The sequence below is a fragment of the Sarcophilus harrisii genome, chromosome 4, assembly GCF_902635505.1.
Source record: "Sarcophilus harrisii chromosome 4, mSarHar1.11, whole genome shotgun sequence".
Classification (NCBI taxonomy): Eukaryota; Metazoa; Chordata; class Mammalia; order Dasyuromorphia; family Dasyuridae; genus Sarcophilus; species Sarcophilus harrisii.
Window position 1 is genome coordinate 425,151,574 of NC_045429.1, and position 26,225 is coordinate 425,177,798.

The window sequence follows — 26,225 nt, forward strand, 5'->3', positions numbered from 1 at the left end:
ACTCTCAGATGAGGAAATTCCTATCAATGCAATTTAACTAAAATATTAGAAAGCTGTCAGGGAGCATCTGTGTTAAATGACTTTCCCAGGGTTATACCATCAGTATGTATCAGAGGTGGGATTTGAATCCAAATTTTTAGAGTTTTTAGGTTACCTCTCTAGTGACTACACCCTGCTGGATTTATAGAAATAGAAACCTTATTAACAACAATAACCACTGTCCAAGACCCAACCAAGCCAAAACTCCAATTAGCAAGTTAGCCAATCAGTAATGAATTTTATGACTTTCTTCTACTTCTATATAAAGGGAAGAAGTGTGCTAAGAATCAACATAGGACAATAGAACATTGGCTCTCTAGTCAAAGGGCTGGGGTTTAAATCCTGCATCTGACATTAGCTGTGTGACCTTGAGGAAGCCACAAAACCCCTTGGAGGGCCCTCTTTTTCCTCATTTTAAAAGGAGATTGCACTGGCTAACCTCATATGCTAGAGGTCTGTGAGTCAGTTGTAGATCATCAACAAAATTTCATTTGGCATTGAATAAATATTCCTACTATAGAGTCAATTCAGTTGTCCAGCAAGTTATGAGTCCTCTCTTGTTTCCAGACAGTCTCACTCTAAGTGGAGCCAAATGACACAAAGAGAGCAAAGTTAAGTGGAAGGATAGCTCACAGGCTGGAGTAATTGTATCTTTGAGTCACCCAAAGCCCCAAAACACCCAAATCCATCATTTCCTGGATTATGTAGTTATTCCACTTTGCAATATGGAGGAGGTGGCTAACAGATAGACCACTAGGGGGGTCAGCATTCTTGTATTCAGAGATTTCCTCGAGAAGGTGGACACAGGTGGATGTTAGAAAATGACTAAAGACGATGGTTCAGGATTAAGAAATGAAAGAGTCCAAAGCTTAACAAATTATAAGCTTCATAGATGTATCTGGTGAATTCTCTCTTCAAGATGAGAATATGAATAAATTGAGATATAGGAATATAATTGTTTTGGAAGAAATAGGAAGAGTTCAGAGAAACACAGGGAAGTGAGCTGACCAGGGTAAATGAGCAAAAGCAGGAAAATCATATAAAGTTAAAAAAAAAAAAAAAAAAAAAAAAGGGGAGTGTCATAGAATGAAAAAGATGTTGGATGTAGAATCAGAAGACCTATCTTCTGATTCTAATCCTGCCCACAAAGGCCCACCCAGTGAATTTGAGTGTTGGCCTTGATGTCAAGAAGAACTAAGTTAAAATCCAACTTCAGACACTATGTGACCTTGGAAAAGTCACCTATCCTCTTCCTCAGTTTCCTTGGCTATAAAATGGGGATAATAATAGCACCTACCCCATAGGGATATTGTGAGGATCAAATAAGATAACACTTGTAAAGTGCTTAGTCTAGTGCTTGGCACTATAAAAACATTAAATTTTATTATTAAAAACAAATAACTTTGATTACAATGACTACTAATGATTCAATGAATAACCATAATAATGAAATATACTATTCATGCCAAAGGATAAAGAGTTTGGAATGAGACATCATTTTCTAGTATTCAGTTACTGAGGATATTTGTTTTACTTAACTGCATATGTGTTATAACTTATTCTTCTTTTCCTTTTCCTGTCATTTGGGTAGGAAGGAAAGAAAATTGATTTGTTAATTTTTATTAATTATGAGATGGGGGAGATGCTCCCATAGAATCCCATAGAATGTTGCAATTACTAACTTCGTTTGATTGTTTTATTTAACCTCATAGAATGGAAGCAATCTGTGTATCTTTAAAAGTGTAAAAACAAAGCATAGCAATAAAAAAAAAAAGAAATGCATATGACTTTACCATAAAAAAACTGCATCATTGCCATCTTCTTAGCTGCTGTATCCTAAGAACAATGGTACCTTACCCTTTGACCTTCAGCTGAAACCTCGTATATGTGTTTTCTCCTTTATTAGAAAGTGAACTTCTTGAGAGCAGAGATGGTTGTATCTTCAGGTCTTTGTGATAGTAAAGCGCTTTTTTTTTTTTTTTTTTCCATTTAAAAAATGAAAAAAAAACCCAAGCAAATGACAACTTGGAGGAAAAAATGAATACTAAAAAAATTACAATACCCATATCAATGAAGGAATAAATAGAGTAAGAAACTCAGTATCAGAAAAAGAAGTGGAACAAGCCATAAATTCGTAACTGAAAAAAAAAAAATCCAGGACCAGAAGATTTACATGTAAATTCCATCAAATATTTAATTCCAGTTATTTCCAATTCTTAAAAAATTGATTCCAATTCTTAAAGAATTGTATTCCAATTCTTAAAAAAATGTTTGCAATGACAAAAAAGTGCACTCTTCCACTATCCTTTTATGATACAAATATGATATTGCTCCGTAATGCACAGAAAGGCAAAAAGAGAAAGAAACTGCAGAGCAACATTCCTACTGAACCCTGATATGTTTAAAAAAAAATAATTTAACAAGTTCTTTAAAACAGTATTTAGAAGTATATATTGTAACCAGGTAGTGATTCAATTTTAAATGAATTTTATGAAATTCAATATGAATTCATAAAATGAATTTAAATGGAGACTATTTTATAACAAGAAACTAACTATAATAAACCATATTAGCAATATAACAATAAAAACTACACAATTATGCCAATAGATGCTAAAAAAGCTTTTGATGGAACATTCATTTTTATTAAAAACTGTAGGGACTAATTCTGGAGAAACTGAGGCAAGATAGAGATTAGTGTTTTTAATATTTTATTTGGATTTCTGAGGAGAGATTGTGCTGGGGGCATGTTGCCCCCAAGGCTGATGTCTCAAAGCACCCAGCAGCAAATGAGTTCTCAATGACGATATATAGCTCTAAACTCCAGTAGCTAAACAAAGGCAGGGGAGGACTGGAGTCCAAACTCTGGTGAGCAGGAATCTCCAGGCAGTGACCATCAATCCGGTTCTCACAGGTTGGGGGTAGGACCACAAATTCTTACCAGGAAGTCTGAAATTTAGAATTATAAACAATGCCAATTAGGTATCTGAGGTAGGACATCTGGAGTTTTATCTTCTGGAATGTCAGATCTCCACAGCCCTAATTATCTCAGTTCTAATGGGCAGAAAAGGGGGGAACCAGGGAAACTGAGGCAGAACAATAAAAGGGAACTGTTGCAAACAAAACTATGGGAATAAATGTACATTCCTCAGGATAGGACATAGAGTTCACTTTCATACAAAAGCATTTTATGTAATGAAGAAAAGTTAGAATCTTTCCCAATAAAAGCAGGAGTAAAACAAGGATGCAACCCACAGTGTGATCACTGTCATTAAAATGCCAGCTATAAGAAAAAGAAATTGGAATAATAATAAGAAAAGAAGAGACACAAATATGTTTTTTTTTTCAATTGAATGGCTTTATATAGAGAAAAATTAGATTAAAATTAATTGAAATAATAACTTCAACAAAATGGCGGGATATAAGATGAATTAATGTAAATCTTCAGAATACCTGATATGGCCTATGTTCTTCCCCAGTCAGGAAGAAGCCCAAATGGCTTCCCAGATTATCCTGTTTCTATAGAATGTGAAGTTAATAATGTGAGTCTATTGTTAATTCATCCATTTTATCTTCAATTTAGTTAGCATCTTTAAAGATAGTTACAACCTTGAGACAACCGTGATGGGAACTTAGCTTTCCCCAACTGTTTTATTATAATAAATTAAGATAGTCATAATGTAACCCCTTATAGACCCTAATTGCTTACAAAAAAGAAGTTAGCTTTCCCAGACTATCTTCGTGCATTCCACCTGGTCTTTGCCTGGGAAACCCCCAAAGCCATATTTCCCATACAAAATAACTGATTATGATGAAGAACTTAGAAAAGTTCTTTTTAGGACTAAGCCCACTATGAGGATATGAGGATACTCTCTCTTTCCCTCCTTTTAGTGGCCATTCCCTCTAATGGTGGCTTTTTCTTTACTCTGGCTAACCCCTGGTTAGTCTTAACTATACGTTCTTGTAATTACGTTCATATTTGGCACTCTTCGTCCCTATTTTGCCTCATTTTTATCTGTAACCTCTTCTGGAAAAAAAACAAAAAACCTGCCTCTTGTCAAAGAGAATGACCATTGTGAATTTGTCATATGTTTATTTCAAACTAGGAACTCCCCAAATCCATCTTACCTATGTTTAACCAACAAAATCTAACAAGAAAGTCATTTAAAATAATGGAATTAGGCATCTATTTGGTTTAGTGGATAGAGCACCAACCCTGAAGTCGGTAGGACTTCAGTTCAAATTTGACCTCAGACATTTAATACTTAATAGCTGTGTGACCCTGGGCAAGTCACCTAACCCCAATTGCCTCAGCAAATAAAAAAAAAACAACAACTTTTTTTTTGTCTTTCAAAAAATCATTTCTCAACTTTCTAAAGTCCTTGGCACTAGATCTGGCATCCCAGAAGATAAGTACTATCTTCTCTCACTTACCTGTCTGATTATTCCTCCTCAATCTCCTTTGGGCTACTTTCCAGATCTGACTTAATAATTGTAGGTGTTCCTCCAAGGCTTTGCCTTGCACTCCTTTCTCTTCTCTTTTCTCTATATTTCATTTGATGATATATGTTTCCATGAATTCAATAATAATTCTCACTTATTTATGTATCTCTAATCTCTGACCTCTAGCCTCACATTTCTAACTAAATACCTTTGATGAGGTCCTAAATGGTGTTTTAGACCAAGAGAAACTGAAGAATTGACCCCTGAGGCAAGCAGGCAGAAGTCTGATAGAGATCAGTTTAGCTCCCCGGTCCCACCCTTTAGGGAGGTGATCCATTCTAAAATCCAAGTTATGTCAAACTCCTGAGACCCTTCCGCCTCCCCTCCCGGCCACAGAAATCCTAGTCATGTCCCTGAGGTTCAGTTTTCCCTATAAAATCTAGTTATGGACCAAGCCATGACTGCTATCCTCCTTTGAGTCAGCTTGCCACTGACACTCTGACTTGTGTCTTTCTCCTTATCTCTCCCCCTCCATACTGTGTGCTATCTCCTCTAACTCCGCTCTGCTTCCCAACCCCACTCCTTCTCTTTATACCTAACTCTTTTAGGGTACTAAGTCCCTTTGGGGATTTAGCCTGCCGGCTAAGGGCATACTCCAACTTCACGGGGTACTTCATTTCTACTGGGTAATTGTGAGTTCCACTGAGGAACTTGTCTTGCATATGTTCTCCCATCTCTATTTCTTATTTACCATTCCCAGTGGCCCAATTATATCCCTTCATTTTGTTTATAACATCTTCCCTAAATAAATCTACCTTTTGCAAAGAGAATGGCCATTGTGAATGCTTCACGTGACCAAACCCCAACTTTTGGTGCTGAACCCCACATCATAGTTCATATCACCTTTTATACATCTTTAAGTGGATGTCATGTAGACATATGTAAACTATACATAACCAAAACCAAACTCATTTTCTTTCCTCCCCAAATTCTCCTCTTTTCCAAACATCCTTATTGCCAACATCATAGCCATCCTCCAAACTATCCAGTCTGGCAAACTATTATGCTCACCTCCTCACTCTTTTAAGCTTTTAAGTACCCCTTCTCCCTGCCCTCTCCCCTCCCCCCCCATATATATACCCAGTTACCAAGTCTTGTTGAGTCTACTCTACATACACCTCTCCTTTATGTGCTCTCCTCTCCTATTCTGAATCCACCCTGCTACTAGTTCTCATCATTCCAAGCTTGCAGTAGCCTACTGGTTGGTCTCCCTTCCTCAAATCACAGTCCACATTTATTCATCCGTCAAATTGATTTTCCTGAAGTTCTATTGCTTAAAAACGTGTCATTGACAGGCAGCTGGGTAGTACAGATGGTAGAGTGCTGGGACAAGCGTCAGAAACAGTTCAAATTTATCCTCAGACCACTTGTTGTGTGACCCTGAACAAGTCACTTAACATCTCTCTGTCTCAGTTTTATCAACTGCAAATTGGGAATCACAATAGCATCTAGCTGTTATAAAGATCCAGTTAGATGCTAAGTTCTTAGCAAAGTACCTAGCCCAAAGTAAGTGCTTAATTAAATGTTTACTTCATTCTATGGCACTCCTACCGTCTATTCAATAAACTCCAGAACTGCTTATAAAGATCAAATATACAACCAACTATTTGGCTTTTAAAGTCTTTTCTAACTTGGCTTCCTGCTCTACTTCTGCTCTTTTTATGCCTTCTTGAATCCAGACATTTTCATGGAGAATTCTCATTCTCTCAGAGAACTCTCTCTCCTCCTTATTTCCACCTTCTGGCTTTCTTCAGGTTTCAGAGAAAATCCTATCTTCTCAAGAAAGTTTTCTGGGTGCTCCTTAAATTTAGTCCCTTCCCTCTAAGATTATCTCATATGAATTTGTGTGTCATGTGTGTTGTTTATGTGCTGTTCCCTTGAGAGCAATGACAATTCTTTGCCCTATTCTGGGGGGCAGGAGGAAAAAAGAAGACCCAAAGTCCACCTACAAAACAAGCAATAAACATTTATTAAGGAACTACTATGTGCCAGGCACTCTGTTGAGAGCTGAGATAAAGTTCCTGCCTTCAAGAAGCTTACAATCTAATGGGAGAAGACATGCTATGGAAGAAAGCTAAAGTGGAGGAAGAAGGGTAGCAGCCAGAGGGGGCTGGTAGAGGGGCATAATGATGGTGGAGTCCAAACCAAACAAAGCAGCTGGTAAGAAATGAAGAGCTGGCTGCAATTCTGAGTCTTCTTTTAAGGGAGGCCTGGGATGGGAAAATTTTTTGCTCTACCAAATGTCTACCAAAGACATTGAAGTCCTATAAGTACCAAAGTTGAAGCAATTTCTATAATGGTGTTTCCTGGTAATGCATTTAGGGTGGGAGAGAAGTTACGTTGTGCCATAGTTCCGGTTTATTTTCCTGCCTCACTTTCCCTAATGGTCCTGCCTCAGTTTCCCTCAATTGTTTTGCCTCAATCCCTCTAGTTGCAACCCTCTTTTTCTGCCAATTAGAACTGAGATAATTAGGGATGTGAAGATCTGGCATTCCAGAAGATAAAACTCCAGATGTCCTATCTCAGATACCTAATTGGTATCCTCTAAATTTCAGACTTCCTATCTCCAGGTGGACATCTCCTTAACCACCAGTTAGCAAGAAATTATGGTCCTGCCCCCCAACCTGTCACAACCGGATTGATGGTCTCTGCCTGGAGATTCTGGCTCATCAGAGTTTGGACTCCACCCCACTTTTGTGTATCCGAGCTTAGAGTCATTTATATGTCACTGAGAACTCACATTCGCTGCTGCTCAGGGCTTTGGACATCAACCCTGGAGGCAACATGCCCCTAGCACAATCTCTCCTTCTCAGAAATCCAAATAAAACATTAAAAACTCTCTAATCTCTATCTTGCCTCAGTTTCTCTGGCATTACAGTTAAAGCTAGTGAGAGGAGATGATGATGATGATGGAGTTGAAAGCATGCAGAGCACCTGGTGGGAAAAACATGATAGGTTTTATAATATCTCAGTGTTTCCCCTCCTCAGTTTCTCTGAATTGTAATACCTTAGTTTCCTGCCTCAATTTCCCTGAATTGTTCTGCCTCAGTTTTCCATATAGCCACCCCCAACCCCCCTTCCTGACCATTAAGACTGAGAGAATTAGGGCCTCTGAGCTCTGGCCACTCTCACATTCCAAAGAATCATAAAACTCCAGATGGCTTATCTCAAATCCCCGGATGGTTCTCACTGTCTTTTTGGCCTTTGACCACCTTCTTGACCCCCAACCCTGTCAGAATTAAAAATGGTTCTTCTTGGAATTTTCACTCATCCAGTGCTCTGCTCCCCCTCTCCCCCCCTTGCCTAAACAAAGGCTTATAAAAGTCTCTGGAATTAGGTGCTGGGGGCTGAATGCTTTGAGACAAGAGTCCCATTCAGACAGCTGGGGGCCGGACATGGATCCTGTTCTGCCGCTAGTCCAGATTATCCACTTTTAAAATACTAAAAACCTAATCTCTATCATACCTCAGTTTCTCCAGCATTATAGGTTTTCTTTTAGGTGGGTAGTAAAACCTTGATAACTTGGTGAAATAATTATGTTGAGCCAATTAGGACTGGAAATTGAGCTTAAAAAAAAAAAGCCCAGGAAAAACCTTGAAGCTCTGACCAACTTTACATTATCACTGTGTTATAAACTCCAGGTGCATTATCTTGATCCTTGCTAGGATAAATCCCCCTCCTTTTGAGTATTGCTCCTTGACTCAATGTCTCCTGTCCTTGACCTTCTTATCTTGACCCCTATTCTGTCAGGATTCAGTTATTATCCTTTCCTGGAATTATGGCTTGTCCTTCTTCTCAGTGTCCTCACCTCCTCCTTATCTGCCTTTGTTTCCCCTATAAAATTGTATATTCAGGTTATATATTCTGTTTGCAAACCCTAGTTAGCTAAAACTCTATAGAAATTCCCTGCCTCCGTTTATCTGGACCAAATGCTTTGCACAAGAGTTCCATGCAGTCAGCAAGCTTAAACTCCACATTAAAGATTAAAAACTAATCTCTGCTTTCCTCAGTTTCTCTGATATCACAACTACAGAAGTTTAAAAATATATATAATTGAAAAACACTATTTGACTAAAGTTAAATGACAAATATTAGAAAAAATATTAAATGCTCACAGGTAAAGCTGACAAAATAAAAACTAAAATACATGCTAAATTAGTTTATTCAGTGCTGTAGCAAACTTTTAAAATATTTTGTAGACCCAGGGTGAAAAAACCAACAAAAAATTCATAAGAGGAACAAAAGAGATCTAGAACCCACAAGGGTAATGATGAAAAAAGAGGGAAGGAAAGGAGTTGAATAGTACCAGTTCTCATCTACTCATTTAACCCAACTGTACTAATAAGCAGTAATCATGTAAATGAGTTGGTACTTTTTTTAAAGAGAGCAGTCGATCAGGATCAAAGGGAGAGCAGCACACAGAAGGGAATGATCAAGATGCAAATACCCCAATTATTGGGGGAAGGACTTGACAAAAACTACTAGAAAATAGGACATTAGTCTGACATAAAGTAGGGTTAGAACAATGACTTGTAGCATATAGTTAAAAAAAACTACAAATGGATCATGGCTGTATATTAAAAAGTCACATCTTAAGTTAGAGGAGCATGGAAGAAATCAACTTTCATTTCTATATTACATGTAGGGGAAGAGTTCATGACTAAATAAGCAATAGAATCACACAGGATAAAACAAAAAATTCTGATTATATAAGATGAAAATTTGTTGCATAAACAAATCCAATACCATAAAAATTAGAAGGAAATAAGTATGTGGGGAATTATTTTTGAAGCAAGTTTCTCTGCTAAAGATCTCATTTCCAAAATGGATTCAGATGTACATTTTATAAGGTTAAAAGCCATTCTTCACTATAGACACCTAGGAATACAATCTATTGGCAATCATATTTAAAATGTTTTAAATTAGTAATAGAGAATTAATGCAAATATAAGGTTGTACTTCACACTGATGAGACTAGTAAAGATAAATTTGGAAAATGCTAAATGTTACGGGGACTGTGGGAAAAGAGGTATATACATGCACACTGTTGGAAAAACTGTTGAAAGATTCTGGAAATGAGTGTGAAATTAGGCTGGACAAGATAAATGCGGAAATATGTTTGGAAGAATTGCACATCTTTAACCTATATTGGATTACTAGCTGTCTAGGAGAGAGAGGAGGGAGAAAAATTTGGAATACAAGGTTTTGCAAGGGTGAAATTTGAAAACTATCTTTGCATATATTTATTTGAAAAAAGAAATTAGGCTAGAAAATTACTTTTAAACTGTCCATATACTTTGACCCAACTATACTACCATAGGATTGTACAGTCTTCAGGGAGGACTAACCTCCCTGCTGTGAGGGCTTGTCTAGCCCTTTTCAGGGCTGTTCATCCCTCTTTTGATATCCAACTGGTCACTGAACTCTCACCTGTGGCTCCAAGAAGCTGTATGTAGCATGTTCCAGCAGATGGGCTTAACCAGGTTGAAGGTAACTGATAGGCTTCAAAGCATGTGAAAACTTCCATTGGCTAAATGATCAGGGAAGAACATTTTGTTTCAGTGGCCATGAAGGTGGCTGAAGCAGATGTTTAGAGCTTGGTCAGACATCAACGGCTTCAAGGAAGGTGGTCTACTTCATCCCAGGCTATTACCAGTCTTGACATTTGTCCTGTCATTGGACTTTGATGACTCTGGAAGAGAGAGTGAAGGTGATGACTGTGCAACTCTGCCTAACAAATTCAATTCATAAGGAAGTGATCACCCTATACAGGTCCTCTTCAAAAATGGATTCCTAAATCTATATAATCCCTCACCAAAAGAAAAAAGGATCCCCCATGTACATAAATTTTTATAGCAGAGTAGTCAAAGATTAGAAACTTAGGTGCTCTTCTCATATTAGGAAATGGATAAACAAATTGTGCTCTATGAAGGTAATAGAATACTATTGAGGCATAAAAATTATATAATGGACAATTTCAGTGGGAATTGGGAGAAACCTCTATGAATTGCCATGTAGAGAAATAATAAAAATTTATGCTACTTAAGAAAATATAAAGAAAAACATCTTTAAAAGAGTTTAGAACTCAGGAATACAATAAATTGCAAAAGAATGAAGATGAAATACATCACACATCTCTAGCCAGAGAAGCAAAATTTAACGTGCAGGAGACATACATTTTTTTTTTTAATATCCCCTCTATAGTTATGTACTGATTTTTTAAAAAAAATTTTGTCCAGTGTGGAAGTTGGTTTGTCAGATAATTATAATGAGAACAGAAAATTAAAACAAAACAAAACAAAACTTAAGGAAAAAAATTCTGTTCATATCCTTTGACCTTTTATTAAATGGAAAATATACCTTATTTTTAATTGATTCAGTTTTATGTAGCTTTAAGATGAGATTGTCATCAAAAAAACTGATGAAAGGATTTATTTTCCCAGTTAGCCCTATTCATTTTTTTCCTTTAGCTGTATTTAGTATTGCAAAACATTGCAATTTTGTGTTATCAAAATTATCCATCTTTTAAGTGTGATCCTTTTTATCCTTATTTTGGTCATAGACTCTTCTATGCATAGATCTAAAAAGTAATTTTTTTGTACCTTTAATGTGTTTATAATGTAACCTTTTTTATTTTAGTAATATATGGCAATATGATAATGTGAGATATTAATACATGCACCTACATTTTGGCAGACTTTTTTTCCAGCAGTTTTCACTGAATATTGCCTCTTTACTTCAGTAGTTGAAGTATTTGGGTTGATTCTACACAAGACTTAAGGTTCATTTTTATCTTTTTGTAGTACATCTGATCTTTCCTATAAGATCATTTTCTCTTATGAAATTATTGTGATGATTAGATGAATATTAAAGTTTCAGGTATGAACTTTTTATTGATAGCACATATGCATGGGTAATGTTTACAACATTATCCTTTGTACTCACTTCTGTTCCAACTTTTCCCTTTCCTCCCTCCAGCCCTTCCCCTAAATGATAGTAGGCAGTCTCACACATGTTAAAATATGTTATAGTATATCCTAGATACAATATATATGCAGAACCTTGTGGCCCAGGAAGAACTGGATTCAGAAGGTAAAAATTACCTGAGAAGAGAAACAAAATGCAAACAATTCACACTCATTTCCCAGTGTTCCTTCTCTGGGTGTAGCTGCTTCTGTCCATCATTGATCAATTGGAACTGAATTAGATCTCTGTATTGAAAATATCACTTCCATCAAAATAGATTGAGGTATGATATTCTTAAAACTCCTTTCCTCCCTAGTTTCCCCCCAGTCTTTTCCTACCTAATGCTATGAAATAATTGTTGGGCAAATCGGAGTGATATAGCATTCAAAAAGTAAATCAATTTAGATAACATTGTCATGTTTATTGTATCATTTCAGTGTATTTATAACAATATTTCAATATTCAAGACTACTTCCATAAGGAATACTTTGTAGTTGCATCAATCATGATGGAAATGATTATGGATAGCCTTGGTTAACCCAATCTTATTGAATCTATTTTATCCCAATTACATAATAAAGCCTTCTCTTGGTTTTAGATGCCATTTATCGTACATTACATACTATATGAGCTATGTAATATACTACATAAGAGATGTATCGCATTATTTATAATAAGGGTCCCTTTATTGTGATATTTACTTATTGTTTAATGAACGTAAATGGGCGTTTATTTTATTAAAAGCTTTTCCTGCAGCTATGGCTATAATATAGATTTGGGCTGCTCTTTTCTTAATGTAATCTATCTCACTTATAGTTTTCTTAATACTTAACCAAACTTTACATGTCTAACATAAATTCAATCTGCCCATAATAGTTAATATTTTCAGTATATTGATGCATTCAGTTTGTTAAACTTCCCCCAGTGTTCATTAGAAATGCCAATCCCTGGTCTTTGTGGGCCTTTTAAATCCAAGTTTAGCTATGAAGACCATGTTGAGATCTCTGCCCGCTTTTTCTCAAATATGAAGCAGTTGTGAGAATTGAAGTATTGAACTTCCTACTCGAATGGATTAAATAATCTAAGTCACGAGACAAAGGATAAGAACTGGAAGAACTTGTATAGAGGAGGTTCTCTAGAGAACCGGGAGAATAGAGGCGGGGCGCTAGGAATTGCTTTTCTCCAGAAAAGCAAGGGTTGAATTTGCCCAGGGGAGGTTTCATAATCCTGAAGGATTTGCGAGGAGCGTGCGCGCCGTGCCTGCGGGCGCTTAGGGGAGGAGCGCGGGGCGTGGGCAAAGGGGAGCCAGAGTTGCCCGGCAAAGGTCCAGGGAAAGTGTAAAGGAGGGCAGTCGAAAGTGTTTTTTCTTCATTTCTGTCGCTTTTAAATGCCGGGGGTCCCGCGACGAGGCGGGGGAGCCGGAGGCTCCTGGGTCTCGGGGAGGGGAAGCGTCCAAGGCGGGGGCGAGCGGGGCAGGCGAGCGGGGCCGAGCGCGCAAGTTTTAAAGGACTTTTGGCGCGAGACAGCTCCTTCGAGAGAAGGTGGGTGGCTCTGAAAAGAGCCTTTGTTTCGGGGCGGGGGCGGCGCGAGCGGCTCCGGGGGCAGCCGCGCTTACTTGGAGCTGGTGTACTTGGTGACGGCCTTGGTGCCCTCCGACACGGCGTGCTTGGCCAGCTCCCCGGGCAGCAGCAGGCGCACGGCCGTCTGGATCTCCCGGGACGTGATGGTGGAGCGCTTGTTGTAGTGGGCCAGGCGGGACGCCTCGCCGGCGATGCGCTCGAAGATGTCGTTGACGAAGGAGTTCATGATGCCCATGGCCTTGGAGGAGATGCCGGTGTCGGGGTGGACCTGCTTGAGCACCTTGTAGACGTAGATGGAGTAGCTCTCCTTGCGGCTGCGCTTGCGCTTCTTTCCGTCTTTCTTCTGAGCCTTGGTCACGGCTTTCTTGGAGCCCTTCTTGGGGGCAGGGGCGGACTTGGCCGGCTCGGGCATATCGAGAGGAAGAAAAGGGCCGAAAGGCAGAGAAGCAACGACTTAGAAACGAAAACGGAACCGCCGAGGGCCCCCGCTACTTATAGTGCTCACATGAAATGAAGGCTCGGCGGCGCTAGGCTCCGATTTGGGGCTTCCCCGGGAGGTCCGTCATAGGCGGAGAGGCCGGCCATGTAAATAACGGAATGCGAGGCGGAGGCCTCCCTGGGTAGCCTTGGACAAAGACAGCGCGCCGACCAATCGGAAGGCTGCGTCGCGCAGTCCCGGCGCAAGCTATAAAAGGCCCCGGCGCGGCGGGCCGAAGCACCAGTGTAGTTTTCCAGTTGGCGATTGAGTCAGCCGTGTCGTGCTCTCAGCCGTCCTCGTTCTCCTACTCGTCCTCGTCCTCGTCCTCCTACTCGTCATGTCTGGCCGCGGAAAGCAGGGTGGCAAGGCTCGCGCCAAGGCCAAGTCTCGGTCTTCCCGGGCCGGGCTGCAGTTTCCCGTAGGCCGTGTGCACCGCCTGCTGCGCAAGGGCAACTACGCCGAGCGGGTCGGCGCCGGCGCCCCCGTTTACATGGCGGCGGTGCTGGAGTACCTGACGGCCGAAATCCTGGAGCTGGCGGGCAACGCCGCCAGGGACAACAAGAAGACGCGTATCATCCCCCGCCACCTCCAGCTGGCCATCCGCAACGACGAGGAGCTCAACGTTGTTGGGCAAGGTGACGATCGCCCAGGGCGGCGTGTAACATCCAGGCCGTCCTGCTGCCCAAAAGACCGAGAGCCCCACAAGGCCAAGGGGTGGCTCGGCTCCCGGGCCGAAAGGCTCACTCCCGAAACCAACGGCCTTTTCAGAGCCACCCACCCCGGGTCAGGAAAAGGGGCTGTTGCCGGGCCCCCGTTGCGTTCCCGGACCCCCGAGGGCGGGGTGTCACGCCCGCACGCTAGTACCGTATCCCCAGTCCCGGCACGAACCGGAGCCAAGCCCCGCCTTAAGCCCGGGGAAGGCGGGAAGTCCCCGCTTCCGTTGGCGAAGCCGGGGAGCAACCGCTTTCGCTCTTCGCCTCACCCGGTTCCGGTTGCCCTTTCCCCCAGTCCCAAAGCTGTTGGTCGCAACGCCCCGCCGCTTGGATGCCGGAACGGGCGACCCAGTTCGGTCCGGCGCCTCGACGGGTGTCCCTTGCCGGAACGACCAGTGTGGCCGTCCGGGCGGGGCGATGACCCCGGGGCGTCGGCAATCACCCATTTGGTATCCCAAACTTCACTGCATAACTCGGGGCCAGGCTCCCGGCCAAATCCCGTTTGGGGGGCTTTGTTGGCACCCCAAGCCCCATACGCAAAGGAACCCTGAGGGGGAGGGAGAGACGGGACGAGGAATGGTGGTGGAAGGGTTTCGGCTGCCGCCCCAATATCCCACCTTTAGGACTAACTGTTGTAACGGGGAGGGAGAAGGGGAAATAAAGCCGAAGTTCCTGGTTCTGTTGTTCCCCGGAAGTCCGGCCGGTGTTTTTGGACGGGCGGGTGGGGCCCTGAAAACCAAGGGCTCCCCAAGAAGCGCGGGAGGGTAAGGGGTGGCCGGCCCGCAAAAAATTCAACAATTGGGAAAGTGTGTGTGTGGGGGGAGGGTGGAGCGGGCACGGACACATTCAGCCCCGAACCTCGGGGGGTTCTTTTCCCGCCGACCAAGGGAGGGGCGCAGAAGGAAAGGTGGAGGGGGGACCCAGAGTTGGGGAAAAGGGACTGCACAATTCAAAAAAAGCTGTAGGACGGGTTAAAAAAAAAAATAAAAAAAAAAAAAACCGGACTGGTCATCAGAAAAGGCAGCGGCGGGAGAAGGGATGAAAAACCGAGAGTTATCGAAAGGGAGGATTTTCCCCCGGGGTCAAGCTTGGGGGTGGGGCTGAAGGAAGAAGGCGGAGAAGAGCGGGGTGGGAGGGGCGGGGGAGGTTGAGGGGGCGGGGCGGCGGGGAGGCGGCCCGGCGGGAAACCAATGGCAAGGCAGTGCTTGGTTTCAGCCCGCGGCCAATCGTCCCAACGCGGAGTTTCAAAGGCCTTTCCCAATAATCAGGGGCCTTCTGCGTTATAAAAAGGTATCGGGCGCGCCCAGTTTTCCAGTCGGTTTCGGGCCAGGAGAAGCGCATCTGTTCTTCTATCGCCATGGGCCCGACCCGCAGACCGCCCGTAAGTCCACCGGTGGCAAAAGCCCCCAAGGCAACTGGCTACCAAGGCCGCCCGCAAGAGCGCTCCGGCCACCGGCGGCGTGAAGAAGCCTTCCACCCCAACCGTCCCGGCACCTGGCCCGCGGAGATCCGGCCGGCAGAAGTCAACGGGCTGCTGATCCGCAAGCCTTGCCTTCCAGCGCCTGGTGGCGGCGAGGATTCAAGACGGGTTTGCGCTTCCAGGCTCGGTTGGCTCTGGAGGAGGCCGGAGGCGTACTTGGTGGGCCTGTTCGAAGACACGAACCTTGCGCCATCCACGCCGGGAGGGTGACCATCATGCCCAAGGACATTCAGCGGCCCGCCCGCATCCGTGGTGAGCGGGCGGGGCGTCCTTTCCCCCGGGAATTCCACCCAAAGGCTCTTTCAGAGCCCCATTTTCCCAGGTAGCTGTGATCGCGCCGTCTCCCCCCTCCCTTGGCAAGTTGGACCGTTTGTGGCTCTCCCGCACACGAAAGGGAACTTTGCCCCTCAGCCCCGGGTTTGTTTTTGTCCCTTATTGGAGCATGTGTGAAGGGAACCAAGGGTGGCCCCTTGGTCGGGCAGTAGCCCCAAGAAAGCAGCTGCCTCATTAGTTCTGGTTCTGCTTCTGGTTGTATCCTTGGCCCATCCCGAAAGACCGATTGACCAAAGGCGCGCGCTGTGGAGAGAGAGATGGCTTTAGCCATATACCCGGAGGGCGGCGCCGTCCGGCTCCCCCTTCCGGGTTTGCATGGCGCGCGCAACTCCGCACACAAATCGGGGGAAGTGGATAAACCACCGAAGTTAGTTAGCTAAAAAGCTAAAGGCAAAAAATTAACCGACAATTTGGGGAGAAAAGGGAAACACCTGAGACTTCCCAATAAGCCCCCTCCATTTGGTCATCTCTAAGATTTGGAAAGCTAGGGGGGACATAAATGCCCCCTCACGGAAAACGGGGGTGGGGACGAATATTGCCATGAGGACACATGCTACTTGGAATCAAAGATTTTGTACTATTTACTTTTTCTTTTTGGTCTTTTTTATTCCTCGTTTGGGTGGGACCGATTTCAACAAAATTCACTAGGGTTTACCGGGACGGGGGGTGGGGTTCAGCTCTTTTCTGGTTGAGTGGGTGGCCCGAAAAGAGCCTTTGGGTGGGTCAAGTTTCGAGGACAGCCTCTCACCTTGGCTGTCCCTTGCTTTTGGCGGCTTTGGGCCCGCCTCTTGGGGCCACCTTTTGGCCTTTGGCCGCCTTTGGGCTTAGCCGGGGCCCCACCTTTTGGGCTTGGCAGCCTTGGCCTTCTTCGGGCTCTGGCCCTTTCTTGGCGGCCCCGGCTTCTTGGCTTTTTCGGCCTTCTTCGCCTTCTTTTGGCCGGCCCGGCCTCAACCTTCTTTGGGCTTTTGGACCGCGCCGGCCGCCTTCTTCTTGGCCGGGCCGGCTTCGGCCTTCGCCTTCGGCGGCCGTCGGGGCCTTCTTGTTCCAGCTTGAACGAGCCCGAGGCGCCGGTCCCTTTGGTCCAAACCAGGGTCCCTTTTCACCAGGCCTTGGAGCCCACTTGGTTGCGGTTGTTCTTTTCCACGTCGTAGCCCGCCGCCGCCAGCGCCTTCTTCAGCGCCGCCAGGGGACACGCCGTTGCGCTCCGAGGCGCTCAGGCTTTGGTGATCAGCCCCACCGGAGGACCCGCGGCCCTTGCGCCGGTTTCCGCCGGAGGCCCAAACCTTGCCCTTTTCTTGGCCGGAGCCTTTTCCCGGGGGCCGGGCCGGGGGAGCGGCGGGGCCGTTCCGGACAATGGGCAAAGGGAACGTGCGGCGACAGCAGGAAGCCCCAGAGGACGCCGCGGGACTCCAAGGGAAACGAAGCTCCGCGCTGACCCCTTTATATAGGTAAGGGGCTGCCCGTGATTGGTGCGCCGCCCCAGCCCTCCTCGCCCGTAAGGAAGGAAAATGGCTCCGCGCCCCCCACTGCTGGCAAGGTGCAAAAAGCAGAAAATGGAGAGGAGGGGGGGGCCACCCGGGGAGAAAAGGGGGGAGCGCCAGAGGAAGAGAAAACACCCCCCCCACCCTCCGCCCAAGGTCCCAGCCCAGGGCTCACACTCCTCACCCGGGGAGGGAGGAGGGGAGGAGGAGGGAGGAGGGAGGGGAGGAGGAAGGGGGCAACAGTGCCGTTCACTTTTGGAGCCGGGACCAGGGAGGACTCCTTTCTGACCCGATTTCGCCTTCCGGGGACATTTCTTTGTTGTTTTTTTTTTGCTGTTAAATAATCACGGCCAGGCTCGGGCCCTTCTCCCCCGCCCTCTCCGCCATCATTTCCCTGGAGCCCGCCTCCCCCCTTAGGCGGGCTGGGCCCCAGGGGCTGGGCGGGGCGCGGGCAAACACGATCTGGAATGCTGGAGGAACGTGGTTCCAGTCCGAGGTTTCCCCGGCCAGGGATGGGCGGGACGGTGGCCCTGGGTCTCCTTAGGTGGCCTGCGATTGGGCCCTTCCCGGGGCCCTGGAAGGGAGACCGGAGGTCCCGGAGGGCCTCGGTCAAGGGGGCCATGGCGCGCAAGGGCAGGCCCCCGAACTGCGGCCCTCCGTCGGCCTCCCGCCAAAGCCGAGACGCCAGAGTGGCCCAGTCACTCTTCCTCCTGCCTTTTCCTTCTGGGTAATCTGGGAATTGGGGGGAAGCGGAGGGCAGCGCTTCTGGGCTTTGGGCCCGACGGACAAAGGCGCGCAGAGAGCAGTCGAGTACTCGGCTGCCCGGGGGGGGGGGGAGGGGAACCCTCAAGCATCTGCTTTCTCCGGGTCCCTAAGCAGAGGTGCCTGAAACCCCGAAGAGCACTTTGAAATCGCCCTTTCTCCTCCCTCCCCGCCTCCCAGTTCCAAGGACACTTCCAGGGTGGGTCACACGTTAGAGACACCACGGACAGGGACTACACGTGAATGATCAACTCTCCTTTTTCATAGAGAAACCCTGGTTAGGGGGATCAGTCGTTGAGGAGCAGCACCTGGGAAAGCAGGGGAGGGAGCAGGGATGCCCGGGACAGGTTGCGCGGACTGCGTAACTTCTCTTTCCGAGCTGCCCGGGCCCAATACAAATTACTCGGAAGCTCCCGGGTAAACGAAAGGGTGAGCTGTGAAGCCTCCGAGCCGCACGGAGAGGATACTACAGCTTCCACTCTCGCTTGCTCATTTTAAGCGGTTCTGAACGCTCCCGTTAGTCCAGAACCCTTTACGGTGTGGGCCATGTCCCGGTGTCCACAAGGACCACACGGTACGTTCCAGATAATCCTTTTATTCTCAGACCTTCACAGCAAAGGAAATTTGTCCCCCAACCTAATTCATGGCTGAATGGAAGCACCACAAGAGATGTCCTTCAGGTCTATTCCTGACACCAAGAAACATCTGGTAAAGCATACCTGCTCTCGCCACGGCAAATAGATCTCGTGTCTTTGGAGTGTTTGTTTGTTTTAAGCAGAAAAAAATAAAAATCCACCCCAGCCCTGGCGTCAGTTCTTCATTAAAAATTCAAATGCCGGGGTGGGCGTGGGGAGGGGGGAGAAATGTGCCTCACCGTAATTAGAGCTTAGCATTCACTCCACGAGTCCAGGTTTGCCTTCTTGCGGACAGGGGACGAGAGGGAGAGCAGAGATGAAGGGTACCTGGGCGTCTGCCTGCGGGGACGGCCATCGCTAAAACTTGGTGGGAGGAAGTATTTCTCCACCCAAGTCAACCCATCCCCTCTCACCTTCCCTCAGTGCTGAGAGAGACTTAGGGACTCATGGGAAAGGCAAAATTAGAGGCTGGGAGCATGGAGGGAAGGCCTTATCCCAGACCCTCTTTCTCCCTTCTTAAGTGCAGCAGCTCTATCTGCTTGGTCTCCCACCACCACCCTGTTTCCTGCACACTGGGGTTAATCTTCATCTTCCCCACACTGCCTTGTGAAGGAGCTCCTTCACTCGATCTTTTACTCCTAAAAATAGACCTGAGAAATAAGTGGCCACACCGACTGAACTCTCTCCTAGGATCTCTCCCCCTTCCTTCCTCTCCCCTCCCCCCTCCTCCCACCCAGCACTCCAACATCGCCTCCCTCCCCTCTCCCACCCCCCCAGTCAGCCGCCAGACTGCTGACCCCCCCACAGGCAAAGGTTAGAAAGGCCAGCCGGGGTCAGCTGCACGGTTCGGAAGAGACCTGGGAGGGGCTGGAGGGGTTGTAAAGGGAGTAACTCCTGTACTCCGCGATCAACCAACTGGCAACTGTTGCCACAAGAATCTCCAGGCTTTCTTTCTTAAGAGGTATGTCGCCAAACTCCTTTGCCGAGGCACTAGCCACGGGTTACAGAGTGTCGGCAGCCAGGCAGGGACAAGAGTAACCAATGGCGCATCCGAAGCCACGCTTGTTTTTCAATAAACACTCTGCAAACTTCCCTGGTCTTGGGCTAACCTTGTTTCCTGGACCAGGACAGACTCCATCCCTTTAGATCTTTTAATCTGTGGTTGTGAAACACGATCCTTTTACAGACTGTGCCTGTGACTCTGCTTGTGCTCAGTCAGACAGAAAGGGATTTCAGTATATTGGCTACCTGCAGAGGGGTCAGGGTCCACTGTGGGGTGGGGGGGGGGCGGGTCTGCCCATCCAACCCCCTCACATCCCAGGAAGAATATTCTCCCCCCCCCCCCTCCCTTTGCTCCCTGGCTAAACCTCAGCAAGGTATCAGATCCCCCTTGTCCTGAATCCTCTCTGCTCCACTAAAGATGCCTTTGCCTCTCCCTGACCAGGTGCCAACAGCCCAAGAGGAATCCCAGTGCGCTGGTTTCAATTCTGGGCTGGGAGCCAGGAGGGTCTGGGCAACAGTCCCACTGTAGCTGCTTACTGGACCAAGGTCACTTCTCTTGACCTCTTTTCCCCTCCCCTCTCAAATCAAGGGCTCGGCACTTAATGGCCTCTTAAATATACCCTTTGACCCTCCCATCCTGTGACCACATTGAGGGTGAAAGATTCAGCTCTGCTCTACTCTTGGGATGATGTGGGAATCCATAACCCCCAGCGCTAGAACACAGAACACAAGGCTTACTCCACAGTGTCCATTTACTTGGTGTCCTGGAAAGAGGCACCAGCCTCGTTCCCACCAGCCCTCTGGACAGCCAGCAGCTGAGGTGACAGAGGAGGACCAAGTCGAGGCTGGAGGGGGATCTCGGGCACACCTTCATGGACACATTTCCCTGGAAGTTCAGGCTGGTCAACTCTCTGGGGAACCCAGTGTTTTCCCAAGGTGAACTACACAAATCCTGGGGGCAAGGCAGAGGCCTACTGGAAAAGACCCACATCTTCCTCTGACTGTGATGACAAATGGATCTGACTGTGTCTCCTTTGCACTTGCAGAGGTGGGGAGAGAGTTCCCTCTCCATAAAGGCTCTTCTGGAGTCAGTATTCCCTCGGGCAACTTTCTTGGGCAGCTGGTGGCAGAGTGGACCACTCCTGGATCAGCACCGCCAGCAAGACCAGCATTTAAATCTGCCTTTTGATTTGAATATTCCCCTGGTCTTATACATTTGGGTCAATTCCCCATGTATCCTAATTATCAGACATATCAGATTCTTATTCAGGGTATGACCAGAGTTCAAATCTACCTCTGTGATTCTGGACAAGTCACTGAAACCTCACTATAGTACCTATTTCTAGATTTTTGAGAGGATTAGGTATATCAAGCACTTGGCATAGTGCCTGGCTCTTAGCAGGTTGCCCCCTTCCCTAGCCTTTTCCATTTGCTTGCATGGTAACTGTCATTGTCTTAACTTCCCTCCTGGTTTCCTCCCTTGTGGAGACAATAATTAGACAAATTCTGATGGTCCTAGATGAGTTCCTGGGGTAAAGACATGAGAGAAAAAAAAATGTTAAAGAGAGGCTTATTCCATCTTAAGATAGTACTAATTATTTAAGGTTTTACTATTTTGACATGTCTTCTGTCTTTGAACACTCTCCTTCCCTCCCCAGCATGCAAGCTGAATCTCTCTTGGGACAAATAGAAAGATTAAAGCAAAACCAAAAGCCACTGAAACTACAGGTGATCCATGCTGCTTTCTGCATCTGTAGTTGCCTAGTCTCCACTGACTAGAGTGCGATAGCAATGATAATTCATTACCCTTTCTCCAGAACCAGAAAGGTCATAATCATTTTATGGCCTTTAAGTCTTGTTTGGGGTTGGTTGACTCTATTGTATTCATTAAATAAATTGTCATCTTACTTTTTATACTTCCCTCTGCATCAGTTCTTACAAGTCTTCCAGGGCTTTACACAATTTCTCATAGTCATTATTTCTTGCAAAAAAAAAAAAAAAAATATATATATATATATATTCTAATTCTGCTGCATTTGCAGTTCATAATCCAATTTCTCATTTTTGCTACCACAAAGTACAACTATCCACATTTTGGCACATATGGGAGGTGTGGACAGTCTAGCTTTCACCCTTTCTCCTCCTTAGTATGAAGATTATCAGATCAAGAGACATAAAAGATTTGGATTTTTTTCTTAACATCATTATAAAATTGATCAATGTATGGATATCTGCCAAAATCATATAACTGAACCATTTTACCTATCTCTCCTATGACAGAATTGTCTAACCTTTAATATGTCTCTATGTCTGACTTACAGCCATGTTTTCTATTATTTAATACAAAAATGTTTCTTCATTTCCTCTGATCACTTACCCACTCAGGAACATGCTCTGGTTTATAGACTTGTGTAAATTTCCTATGTATCCTAGATATCAGACTGTTCTTCAGGATATATGGGCAGATTTTTCTCTGCCACTTGTTTCCCTCCTTGTTCTGGTTTCTTTGATTTTATTTGGACATAAATCTTTTAATTTTACGTAATCCAGATTGTCTATTTTGTCTTTTATAATCTTCTAGCTTGACTTTTCAAGTATTTCCCATTCCCACCCAGGACAGTACAAAGTACCTTCACATTTCCTCTTCTGTTTTTTTGTTTGTTTGTTGCAGTTTCTAGAGTTTAAATCACTTGTAGCAAAGGATTTTAATCCTATATTCTGATTTAAATTCCAAAGTTCTTTCCATTCTATAGCAGTTGTCTCCCTAACCACTATGCTGGTCACAGTGGTTAGATAGATAAATAGATAGAGAAGATACAACGATGTACAAAACACCATCCCTGCAGCCCAACAGCTTACTGTCTAGAAATATACCGTTATGCACAAATTAAGCTACTCATACTAGCACACATTTATTGTTGTAGTTGGGTCATTTCAGTCATGTGTGACTCTTTGTGACCCTATTTGGGGTTTTCTTGGCAAAGATACTGAAGCGGTTTGCCATTTCCTTTTCCAGCCCATCTTACAAATGAAGAAACTGAGGCAAACAGAATTAAGATTCAGTGTCTGCATCCAGATTTGAATTCAAGGAGTCTTTGTGACTATAACCCTGTGGCCTATCCAGTTCAAGACCCAGCTGCCACATTGCACACATTTACATAGGACTTTAAAGTTTTCAAAGAGTTTTACATGGCTTATCTACCATTATATCATCACAGTAGTTCCTGTGAAATAACATATCACAATATTTATGATGTCCATTTTCTCAAATGAGGAAATAGAGATTTAGAGAAGTTCGGTGATTTGCTCATAGCTACACAATTAGCTTTTGGGAGGTAAGATTCATCTCTTTACTGACTCAATCTAGCATACATTCTAGCACTTAGTCTAGCACTGTAACAAATAAATGCTAAATTATTGTATTTCTTGATAAAAGTTGTAAGAATTTAGATGGGAGAACGACCATTATGGGATTTGATGATCATGGCAAGTGTTTCAGAACAAATTACTTTCCCTCCTCAGCTTGCCCCTACCCCAAACCTAGAGCAATTCTTTGATCTTTAATATACTCCTTAGTATAACATTCAAGACTTTCTACAGTCTTGCCACAACCCACCTTTCTAGTCATATTTCCCACTAATCATTTCCATACTTGTTTTTTCCTCAAATCCTTTTTACCTTTGATATAAGCTGCATTTCAACTTATTCAATATGCTAGGAACCTTCCTTCCCTACTACCTGTCATTGACATTCTACCCACATCTTCAAAACTCAAGGTACATGTCACTCTATAGGATCATCAGATACTAAATTTAGAGACATGACCTAATTTGGAGTGGAAGAAGACATTAGAAGTCATTCAATCCAGTCCCTTCATTTAACAAATGAGTACAATGATTTACAGAGGAGTAATATGCCCAAAGTCAAAACAGTGACTCAGTATTACAACTCTAGTACCTTTCAGATGCAGCTTTCTTTCCAGAGCCTGCAAAGTCCCTGTCATAGCTTCAAGGAAATCAAATCCTCTTGTTAAAATCCTATATATTCTCTCTTGATCCAGTGATACTAGTGTCCACGAACAAGACACTTCATCTCCCATCTCAAGGAATTATCCCTGGTCCTACACATTGAAATGTTTCCCCCCCTGTACTCTGATTACTGAATTAACTGACCTACCTTCTGTAGGAAGTCTTTCCCAGTTCTTAATTCCAGGGCCTTCCCATTATTATCTCCTAGTTATCCTGTATATAGCTGACTTTATGTATATCTTTTTTGTATGTTATCTCCTCCATTAGATTGCGAGCAAGGACTGGGTTTTGCCTTTTCAGATCCTCAGTATTTAGTACAGTACCTGGAACTTAATAGACCCTTAATAAGTGTTAATTAATTGATTGAACCATTCACCTGGAACACTGCATTTATCTACATATATATCATCTGTTATCTCCTTCAACATAAAGGCACTCAGAGCAGAAACTATCCTATGTATCAATATATTCCCCTTAATAACTATCACATTGTTTTAAACATCAGTCTTTAATATGTTTACTTTTATAATTTTATAATCTCCAGTATATAATAATGCTTCATATTAAGAACTCAAAAAATGTTTATTGAATGAATAAACTAGCATTTGTAATAGACTTTAAAGGAAGAATAGAATTTGAATTCAGTGAAACAGATGTTAAATCATTTCAGGCTAGAGGAATATAACCTTCCTTCTTGAAATTTAGTTTTGTCTTTGTATCTTTACAGGCTCATTGTTAGTAGTTAATAAATGTTTGGTGATCAGTAAAAACAAGGGGTCAGGAAAGTATAAAAAATATTGCAAAGTTAACAAGGAAATCAGTAGCGCAGAGGAGTTATAAAACATGAGACAAAACTGGACAAAATTTTCACCAGATTATGTAAAGTTAAACTTTATTCTGTAGGCAATGGAGAGTGGTTGATGTTTGTTTTTAAATCAGGGCACAAACCATTTTGTTTTTAAATCACTTGATCTGAAATGATCCAAAAAAGCCAAAGAATTTAAGTTCATAAAAAACTTTAGAGATCTAAACAACTTCACCTTTCCCCTCTCCCCATCACACACACACACACACACACACACACACACACACACACTATACATAACTTAAGTTGTAATAATCCCACTGTTCTTCTCTATTATATTTCTCAATCAGATATTCTATTTCCTATATAGAATGTATGTTATATTCCCTTTTGACCTACATAATTATTCTTTGCAGGATCCATCACCTCATGACTCACCTACCTGACTTTTAAATATACCATCTCAAAGACAATTTTTACTATCTCCTGAACAGATACTCCTGAAACAGAATACATATATTCTGTGCTTCCATTGACTCCATAATTATCTCCAAGCTGCTGGTTTCTATCTCTATTTATCCAGTCTCCTCTTCCTCTCCCATTTTCCTCTCCCAAAGTATTTTATTCTTCCTACTCTTCCCAACCTCCTCTAAGCCTCACAATCACCTCAGTACCATATTCTCAATCACCCAGACTTAGAAGGTATCATTCATGTCTCCTTGCTCTCTCTTATCCCCTCTATCCAATATATGATCTCCCTCTCTATACGTCTCCTTTTCTTGTATAATATGGCCACTATCATGGCATCATCTACTCAGCTGTGAAAACTGATCTTCCTAAATTGAAGTTCTGACCTTGGCATGCCCGTCTCTCATAGCAATGGAAAGGGAATAAACATTTGTATAGTGTTAATGAATTAAGCATTTTTAACAAATATCTCTCTTGATCTTCTCAATAACCTTAGGAGGTGGGTACTATTATCCTCATGTTACAGAAGAGAAAAGTGAGACTGACAGAGGCTCAATGAAGTACTTGTCCAGAGTCTCCAAGTTAGCAAATGTCTGAGGCTATATTTAAATTCAGGTCCTCTTGACTCCAGATGCAGAATTAAAAGCCTTCATAACCAGGTCTCTTTTTAACATTTCACTCATTCCTTGGCGTTCCTTCTCTCACACTAAACTGTTAACTCTGGATGCTATGCCTTTTCACTGGTGTGATCCCATGCCTAGAATTCAATGTCTCTTCAGCTTTGCTTCCTGACTTACCTGGATTCCTTCAAACTAAAATCATATCTATTTTTTCCCAATTACATGTTAAAACAATATTTACCATTTGTTCTTTTTTTGTTTTTAAAGTTTTGAGTTCCAAAGTCTGTCTTTCCTTGCCTTCTGCCCTTCACCCCTCTCTCCCACAAAATACA

The 26,225-nt window shown here is 44.0% G+C and overlaps 1 protein-coding gene and 2 pseudogenes across 1 annotated transcript; 1 reads left to right on the forward strand and 2 right to left on the reverse strand.

The window, feature by feature from the left end:
- Nucleotides 1-13,058: 13,058 nt before the first annotated feature.
- LOC111720793 lies at nucleotides 13,059-13,673 on the reverse strand (annotated as a pseudogene).
- Nucleotides 13,674-14,855: 1,182 nt separating this feature from the next.
- LOC100935147 (histone H3) lies at nucleotides 14,856-16,085 on the forward strand. The gene is given in 6 exon segments (XM_012549670.3): nucleotides 14,856-15,043; nucleotides 15,548-15,684; nucleotides 15,687-15,846; nucleotides 15,848-15,904; nucleotides 15,906-15,940; nucleotides 15,943-16,085. Coding segments are annotated over 6 exon segments (720 nt in total).
- Nucleotides 16,086-16,916: 831 nt separating this feature from the next.
- On the reverse strand, nucleotides 16,917-19,325 carry LOC116423650 (annotated as a pseudogene).
- Between the last annotated feature and the right edge of the window lie 6,900 nt (nucleotides 19,326-26,225).